Genomic DNA, 9,969 nt, shown 5'->3' on the forward strand with positions numbered 1-9,969 from the left:
TGTGTGTGTGTGTGTTGCTTTGCTTTTTCACGGGTTTAAATGACCCTATAAATTAACTGAATACAGTACACTAAGGGCTGATATATATAATTACATAATTATGTACATCTATATATTATATATTTATTGACCCTTTTGAAGCACCTTTTTCTTTTTCTTTTTCTTCTTCTTTTGCATTCTGGCTATAATCTAGCTGATGTCAATATACTGTTTGTTGCTTTTTTTTGTTAATTATTTTAGACAACAACTTGCAATGAAGGCTCGACTCCCACTTATGGCCGTACCGAGATTCGTACAGTCTGGTTTGTGTAGCGATATTCATGTGGTTCATTAGTTCATTCTTTATATTGATTTTTGTACTGGTATAATCTTAGTTGGTCAAGATAAACATATCCGTTCTCCGTATAATTCCATACCTGTCAATTTGGGAACCTACAGTTTTACAAGCGTTCCAAATAGCTTTTATGTAAGCCCCATCATATTTCTGATATTTACTTGTGATATAGGAATCCTCAGATGATATGACCATATGCATTTGTGTTAAGTATGTTTTTCCTTCTTCTTCTTCTTTAATCAGAAGATATGGTTGTATATATTTTGTATTCTTGTTTTACTGCCAATCATTTTGTAATCTCATCGAGTAAGTGGAAATATGAAATTTGAACTGAACTTTCAAAGTGATATCAGTTCATTATGTGCTTGATAGGGTAATTCCCTTAACCATCTAATTACCTCCGCAATGGAGGTTATGTTCTTGTTGTCATCGGTTTGTTTGTTTGTTAATTCGTTTGCAAAATACCTAAAAAAGTTGTAAATGGGTTTAGATGAAACTTGCAGGAAAGTTGATAATAAAAGGAACAAAAGATGAAATTTTGGTAGTGATCCGGGAGTTTTTTAATGAATTTTTGAAGTATTTTTTATTTTTTGGCAGATAGATAGGGCTGATCTTAAGGCTATCTTTTTATGGATTTTTGATGTATTTTTTTTTTTTTTTTTTTTTTTTTGCCGATAGATGTTTATAGGGTCAATGATCTTAGGACCTACAGGAGCTCTTCTATTAATGCATGGAGAACAATATAGGGTACCCTAACCCTAACTCTAGTCTAGCTCTACCAAATGACATTATTTTAGTTCACTCAATGTTCTGCCTATTTTCGTGATGTTGTTTTACACTGTGACTTCACAAGGTGTTGTAGAGTCTAAATGTCGCGAATGGCATTAATGCAATCAATCAATCAAAATCACATGACATCAGCACCTCATAATAATTCTTCTGAGGTGATTTACTTAGTCCCGTGATCTTCTTCTTCTCCTTTTGAGGATATATATCGAAAAGTCAGTATCTCAGCAGATTACAAATTCATCACCGTTGTTCAGATGAAGGTAACACCTTTACAACAGGCATTGTTTTGTGTGAAGGACCAGAATGGTGGAAATCCCACCTCCCTGGAAGAAAATAATATTATAGGCGGGTAGAGGAAAGTATACTGGATAACAGATTCTTTGCTCGAAGGCCCAGCTCACGGTTCCCAGTGCAGGGAATTTGTTTTGGTTAATTTGTCTGTTTGTATGTTTGTTCATTTTCCATCGGAGCCGCATTTATTGTGCTTGAGATATGACTGCTTTGAAATGCTCATTATTCCTACTCAGGGGAGGATCCAGGAATTCCGTAAAGGGGAGGCGCCTTTACAAAATTAAAGGGGGCGCCAGCGCCACCCCCACCAGTTTTTTCTTTTTTTATCGTTTGTTTTAAACCACCCCCATATATGTATACAATGTATATATATATATATAATATATATTATGTTAAGAGGCTGGCGCGTCTTATAAAGCCTTCAAATCAATCACAAGTCCCCAAATCAATCGCAACTTGCATTGCAGCTCTCAAAAAACTTGTGATTGATTTCAAGTATCACAAGTCTTTATAAGACAGGCCCGATCCGCCACTGCTATCAAAATTCGGAATATCTCACACTTTTTCAGTTAACCAGGCATTACAGTGGTGCTTTTATAAGTCTTTGTACAGTGTGTCGTGGTACAGACCTACAATTTTTTTGGTGCAGAATCACGTGCAAGACGGATCGGAGTGTAGGATGACAGTGATCGTGAACACCGGACGCTCAAACTTTGGCGAGCACCGAATCACATGACCATAACTACTGTACATGTACTTTTAGTATTATGCATAATATGCACACACACACTACTACTAGTAGTAGTCAGTAACTCGTAGTGGTCCATATGCATACCACACTAATGTACGGGCACATAGACGAGCAACTAAAGAGACCGAGAGTGATTCGTGTCGCCTGGTTATCTCCTGACGGAATAGGTAAGTAGGCCTCGGAAAAGATTTCATATAAAGTGATTATTGTTGCATTTATCGTTCCTTCCACAGAGGATGTAAACTAAGCTGAGCAGATATCCAACTCTCGAAGATAAGAGTAGACAATCTCAGTGTCTATTCATCCACGCGCTTCACTCCCGAACCCTCCCGTCGCGTTGTGTATGGGGACTGCACTGGCGCCGGCTGCCAACCGCTGGCTGTTCCGGTCGCAGGATCAAGCATACGAGGGACGAGACTGTGAACACTATGCTAGTGCTAACGTCTAACGGGAAAGAAAAAAAAAAAACAAGAAAAAGAAAGAAAAAATTAAGTACATGATATGATACAGATGTTGCACGGAAATACAGCTAGTGAGCGCCATCTTGTCTCAGCAGTCTGAATGGTACTGTAGTAGGCCTACTACACATTGCCATTTGGAAAAGAAGCATGACTGTATGTACGATTAACATTAATTACAATTTGCAACAAAATGGCCTGTGCCTCAATATGCAGGTACAGTGTATCTAGTAAGTAGTATACATGTATAATGAATATACAAATAAGGTATTTTTTAAAAACTCCCTGTATTTTCCAAATCCAAGAGAACTAAAAAGTTCTTGCAAGTTGTTGAAGGTTGTACCCTGTACATATATATTATGTCTAATATTCTGACAAGTCTTTGCCAAGAATGTTGATGTCTAGAGTAAAGGCAACAACGTCCAAGTATTGTGTCTTGTCGATTATCAACCATATAAACGATCTGTGAAGATTAATTAAAGAAAAGAGAATGAAGAGAATGTTTACTCAAGTCAAGGTATTGGCAAGTGCATACACATTCTTCCAAAGGAGTTGAAGGTTAGGCTATGTGTTTTCTTGTTTGATATCACTGTAAAAATGACACACATGAGCATGAGTGTGAATATAACGGTATTTTTTAATTGTTATCCATTTAATCCTACAGATTCCTGGCGTATAGTTCTCTGACAGAGTAGCCCACTAGGAGAGCATGGGATCAGTACATGCATCGTGTCTGTGGAAGTCTACAGCCATCAAACGGTGGCTGCATGCTGTATTCTTCACTCTCCTGTCTTTAGTATCCATTCTGACAGTGGATGCCCAGGTTGTCTGCCAGAAAGAGACAAACTGTCGCTGCACCCTGAGCGATAATAGTGGCTACTACGACTTAGGGCCAATGGTAGAGGGAACGGCTGCTCCATTCTTCACCATCATACCGGCTGAGACACCGACTGTCACATACATGTATGATCCCTGTAGAGACTTTAGCAAGGTGTCACCCTCGTCACAGTGTAACGATGTGGCTGTTTGTAAGGAGAGCGAAAATGTTTATTCCAACCTTGGCATTCATTCAACCTCCAGCTTCATCTACATCCCAGACACATCCACACCAATGAGGATTGTTTATCACAATGGTAAGACTTTTATCACAATGATTGTGAAGACTTTTGTCACAGTGGTAAGACTTTTATTATAATAATAAGACTTTTGTCACAATGGTAAGACTAAGGGAAGGTTTATGCTGAAATCTTGGGGCCATAACCAATGTTTTGAAACACTATTCTCACTAATCACATTTACAGGGGGAACATAAGTGAAAAACACATCTATCATCAACTAAATCCTTGGAAAATGACCAACTGTATTTCATCAAATTAATTCAAGAGAATGAATCCCAATTTTGATAATATGTGCATGTATGCATTTCATAATGTATTTAGAATTGTTGTGAACAGAGTAATTATTTTATGTTCTATTTTATTCTGTTTTTACTTCAAGCATGTTTCAGAATAAGTACTTTGTCAGCTAAAGATATTTCCTGAAAATGTGATTTTGCAAAATGATATTCTTGTAACATCATAATGGTCACAAAGAAAGTATCGCTTTTGCACAGTATTCTGTTTACCAGGGCAAACTCCATGGCTTTGAAGATAACTGAGACAATTGTATGACAAAAGATGAAATTATTTTCAGCTTACCGAGCACATTGTGAGATACACACTGGTTTATCTACTGTGATTATCAGGTTCACCTTGTCTCGATGTTTCAACATATCAAAGTACAATAAAGTGATACTTAACATTATTTCTCTTCAATAACTGAATGTGAATACCAGCCAGCAAAAAGATGCCTTTAGCATTGTTGGTTCTACATTTCTCAGTATTCTATCATATGTCAAGAGGAACACTGCAATCAAGTAACCATAGCTCTACATGTTGTTCCTAGTAATCTTTAATGTTAACTTATTTCGTACGTTATTTTATAGAATGTGTGATAGCTGTATTTGTCTTCTCAATTTGGATTTCAGTCCAACAAGTCCAATTCAGCTTCCACTGGGTACTTCTAAATTTCTAGAAATATTTCTTTGTCAGGTCATGTACAATGTTTGACCATTTATTGCAAATGTTGGTTATTATGCTCATTCTTTTGACAGGCAAAAGTGGTAATGAATCAGTCAACACGACAGTCCAGCTGTATTGTGACGACACTGGGATATCACAGCTTTTGTTCCGCCAAAGCACAAAGTCTGTGTATCTCTTCCAGCTTAGGTCACCTTTTGCCTGCCTGAAGCCAGTATCTACATCCAAGGGCCTAACACCTGGTGGGATTATATGCATCATCTTTGTGGTGGTCGTCTTTGTCTACTTTGTAGGAGGTATGCACACAGTGACTCTCTATATACTTTAACCCGCTGAGGACGAGTCCCGAGTATACTCGGGCAGGTGTCTATGGGAAATGCGTGTTGTAGCAAAATCAAACCGTCCTCAACGGGTTAATTATAGTTGCTATGATGTCCTAATCATACTACGATAACATGCAAACTACGTTTAGTGCATAAATGTGCAACATGTACAATGTACAGCATGCGGATGAGGCGTCAGGCAGGAAATGACACCAGCAAGATGTAGACTCTCTTCAAACGATCTCCTTTCACCATGTGCTTTTTAATCATAAACAGAATCAATTATGGTCATGCCACCCATAGCACAACATTGGGGTGGTGGTGAAACAGACATTGACAAATCAGTTAATTAAGAAAGATATTTATAATGAATTTTATTTTATGGATGATCGAGCATCATTCATTTAGACTGAACAATCAACATGAGGCCAATGGCATCCTAGATTAGTCCAGTGCACAATGCTTCGTCTGTGTGCTGTACATGTTTTGCTTCCGCCCACTTATGTAGTTTGCAACTTTCGGCGTGGCAGAGGGGATGTCATGTCAGAATTGACATGTACATTAACAAATTTATTGCGGACAGCCCACAATCTTTGCATGTATATTATTCTTCTTTTTTTTTGCTGTTATATTTTACTCTCGACATTTAATAGCATTATAAGGATTATGGTCATCATTGATTCTCATCAGTGACATTGACTAGCAGTCAGTATAGTGAAAGGAGGAATTGGATGCATACATTATATGCATTGTATTATTGTAGGTACAGCTGTATTTGTACAACACTTTAGAATTAATGAGCTGATGTTTTGAGGATATCAATACATGAACATGTAGGGATAAAAATGGTCATGCTTGTCATGTGTATATTCTTGTAATATGGTGAAATTATGATGTATATTCTTTCCACTATAATGCAGGCTTCATATACCTCTTCTTCTTCAAGTTTGAGAGTGGAACCAAGACGATACCACACTACGAGTTTTGGTCATCATTACCAGGTCTCATCAGGGATGGTTTTGTCTACATCTGCACTTGTATTTGTGGTGATGAAAGAAGAATGCCGACCACTTCAAGTGGCCCAACGTATGAGTCTATCTAGACCAGCAAACAGAGCTAGCAAAGCAAGCTCTGTGAAGTAATGACATCACATTCCATACTACACGTGACTAAATGGTGAAGATTGTTTGTATCTTTTACCTGTCTTCCATCACATGGGATGTGGTATAACCAGTACTTACTTCAGAGAAGCAAACAATGACATGAATGGCTCACAAATCCTGCCAAATTGTGATTTAAAATCTATTTCAAAGTTTTGCTACTCAATTTTATCTAATATGGTTGAGGAGATTTAATTGTAATATGTTATATGCAATGGGTACATAGTCTGAAAATACTCTGTTTGGGTCGGTGCTCTTGTTGAATTAGATCAGAAATATATACTGCCCATCCATGTTTGTGCTATCCTGCTGCTGTGAAACTATGCATTTTCATGTGCATGAAACTTTTCCCCGCAAGGAGCTGGGACTCGTGATAATAAAATGCATGCAAAAGGTGTTGTCTGCACAGTACATTGAATGCCAGTGACAATTCACAAAAGTCTCAAGCTCTAAAAAAGGCTCTCAGCTATAATGTGTGAAAAATTCATGCTGCAAATATTTATGATTTTTACTTATGCGATCACAAGGATTGTAAGTAATATACATATTGGGAAGAGTTCTTTTTTTTTTGATAATAGGTATGATCATGCAAATAACTAAGGTGCAGTGTAACAAAGGTCTCAAAAAAATTAAACTAGCATGCTCCTGATTTATGGCAAATTAGACCGAAATGAAGCAGCATTGCACTTCACATTATAGCAAGGTTGTTGTTTTTTTGTTTTTTTTTACCAAAAAGTGGAGACTAATAGTTTTCAAAATTATGTGTTTGTAACTATTATGCATTCTGGCATCACTGAATGACTGTTTTCTCATGTTGTTTCACAGTCTCCACTTAAACCTTGTGGTAAAATTATCAGTTGTTCTTATACTAATGCAAATGACCAGTTATCCTATTATGTGTAACAGAAAAAGGATCACACACACCACCAGAATACATGTATATTGTTTTAATGAATGTGAGAAAGAGATAGGATTGTGAATATTGGGCTCGATTGCTTGAAAGATAAGAACTTAAGTACTGTATAGGGTCATTCCAGGATTACCGTACAGGACTGTGCTTGGTATTTTCATGGTAGTGTAGAGCACTCAAAAGTTCACAAATGTGCTGCTAATGTTGCCTCTTCTTGAGAGTGAAATTTCACACCAAAAAGATTGGGAGGCTTTCAAGTGCTATTGACATCAGTACAGGTAATATCAAAGGTGTTGTCTTACAAAATGTGTATCAGGAACATGATTATCTGTTTGTTTTTAATTCATTCTTTCTGTCACTTGAGAATGCCTTTTCTAGGCAAAAAATGTCATTTCAGGGTTTTTTTTAATGTTTTATCTCCTTTTGTTGAGGGGGAGGGGGGAGATGTAAGGGAGGATTTGCTATTAGGATTTGGCATTCAAATTTTGGGATATCTCAGGATGTTCAGTTTTAACCTACTGTATTAGACCTTTCAACTTCAATGCTTGTGTAAAAAAGGGAAACAATATTCTGATAGAACTGGTCTGTGCTTCCACTATTGTATGTTTTGCCATATCTGGAAAGTTGGGATGTTATGATCTGGGTTATGTATTGCTAACCAATGTATGGTGTATAAATATTTGATTTAAACATATTTTGCTAACATGGAGATTGTAGTACTGAAAGTGACAGCAATTTGCAAAGTTTATAGGGTTTCAGATACAAAAGAAATATGTTATTTTTAGTGTTGTATGTGCAATGTTAGAGTAGGGTGTTCTCTATTTTTGAATATAAAGGAGCTTTACTTTTAGTTGCAATATTTTTTGTTCATTAACATTTCATGGTTAAATGATGAATTTAATCCAAGTTACACCTTTCATGTTCATTTTGTAGAATTAGAATATCAGTATGTCTTCCATTAGCCTTTAGATTAATTTCTTCTTCTTATTTTGTGAATGTCTAAATGATACTCTGTTATAAACCAGAAATCACGATCACCAGCACATACAAGTGTAACTGTATTTAAAGGTGTTTTTCAAACAGTTCATTTTGCATTTTATTTTGTTGATACATATTTTATCTCATGGTCACAAAATTATATAACATGTTCCAATGTCTTACAAAATGCACATTCCACTGTAAAGCTTTTCAACCACTCACTGCCCAGTTCTCCACATTAATGCAAAAGCAATTGATAAAGTGTTCATGCGTCATGCATAACAATCCTAGAGGAATATCGGTATTATTGAAAGGTTAATGATACACTCATTAAGATGACTGTATTTTTTTCATCATCTGACATCAAGACACTGTAGGAGGCTTCTAGATGACATGACATTACTCTGGTTAGTCCTTTCTGACATAGGCACAAGTGTGTCCTGCAAAATATTGGACTGACTTCTGAAAGTTCTCAAGAAGTAAACATTGTAACCAAGTCAATATCCAGTCTCCTGTGTTGATATCTTGGTATGAGATCAATTTTGTTTTGTAGATCTCATTCACATTAATCCAAAAGGATTACCATGTGTATTACTTTTGCTCCTTGGGAAAATTTACTGCCTAAGGATTAATGGTCACGATATATTCTCCCTGGACAATAGCCCATACATATGTAGTTGGGTTGAATAGCCTTTTGTAGTATTCAGGGATAAGTGTTCTGCTTGAAGAATGCACATGTTGAAATGTCACAAGAAGACGTCAAGATTTGATTACGTCACAAAGTTTAATCTTTCTGCCTATTTTCATATTATGTGTTTACATCTGTCTTCCATTTTCCTTGCAATAAAAGCATTTTCATTTTCACTATCAATTTATTGTGTTTATTGCAACAAACATACAATATATAATTCATTGTCTGTGTAGTTGCCAATGAAGTCATTTATAATTATAGTTTTGGACTATATTTTGCATGTCACTTGTGTCAAAGTCTTCTTTAGTTTTCTGAACTGTCCAGTGTGTACCATAGTTTTGAAGTGTTTTATGTGCTGCATCTGAATGTATTCTTCAAGACCAGTGTGTTAGACTGTACATATATACAGTTTTTTCATGTTTCATATGAAATCATTTTTTACATCATTATTCCACTCACTGTTCCTCCTTTTCATAAAAGTGCGAGAGTTGAAAAGTTGGTCTCCGCCGGGAATCGAACCCGGGTGTTTGGCATGGAATGCCAATATATATGTATATATATATGTACGTACAAGTGTATATATATATATATATATATATGTTGATAAGGTAGTCCACGTGTTGGCAAGATAAAAAGATAAGTGACAGAACTGCAACAAAGTTCATGCTGTATTCACCAATGGTTTATTTCTTTACACGTATATATATATGTATATATATATACACATGTACGTGTTAAGAAATAAACCGTTGGTGAATACAGCATGAACTTTGTTGCAGTTTTGTTACTGATATGTATATATATATATATATATATATATATACATGTACTTCATTTCCAAGCTTTTGGCCTTTGGCCTCGTTCACAGCTGTGAATATGAAATTACAAACAATAACATGAATTTGTAACAAGTTACAGTATAAATAGTGTTGATACTATGTAAGTACATGTATGAGAATATAACTGGATCTAGATGAATTGATAAAAATTACATTTAATTATGGAAATTCTAATATAAACTAGATCTAATTATACATAATCATGATAAATGATAAGTGTATTTAACTGCAGACATGTCTGTGCATGGCTTTTGTGTTTGGCGTTGTCATGTTACACACAAATACACAGACACACACACATATGTATGTATGTATGTATATATATATATATATATATATATATATATATATATATATATATATATAT

General features: G+C 35.8%; 1 protein-coding gene across 1 annotated transcript; it reads left to right on the top strand.

The window, feature by feature from the left end:
• The first annotated feature begins 2,297 nt into the window (after nucleotides 1-2,297).
• Nucleotides 2,298-7,487, top strand: LOC140240790 (cation-dependent mannose-6-phosphate receptor-like). Its single transcript, XM_072320565.1, has 4 exons — nucleotides 2,298-2,729; nucleotides 3,288-3,756; nucleotides 4,776-4,997; nucleotides 5,945-7,487. The coding sequence occupies exons 2-4, from the start codon at nucleotides 3,333-3,335 to the stop codon at nucleotides 6,124-6,126; spliced, it is 828 nt and encodes a 275-aa protein (XP_072176666.1). The 5' UTR covers nucleotides 2,298-2,729; nucleotides 3,288-3,332; the 3' UTR covers nucleotides 6,127-7,487.
• Nucleotides 7,488-9,969: the final 2,482 nt, after the last annotated feature.

The sequence above is a fragment of the Diadema setosum genome, chromosome 17 (assembly GCF_964275005.1).
Source record: "Diadema setosum chromosome 17, eeDiaSeto1, whole genome shotgun sequence".
Classification (NCBI taxonomy): Eukaryota; Metazoa; Echinodermata; class Echinoidea; order Diadematoida; family Diadematidae; genus Diadema; species Diadema setosum.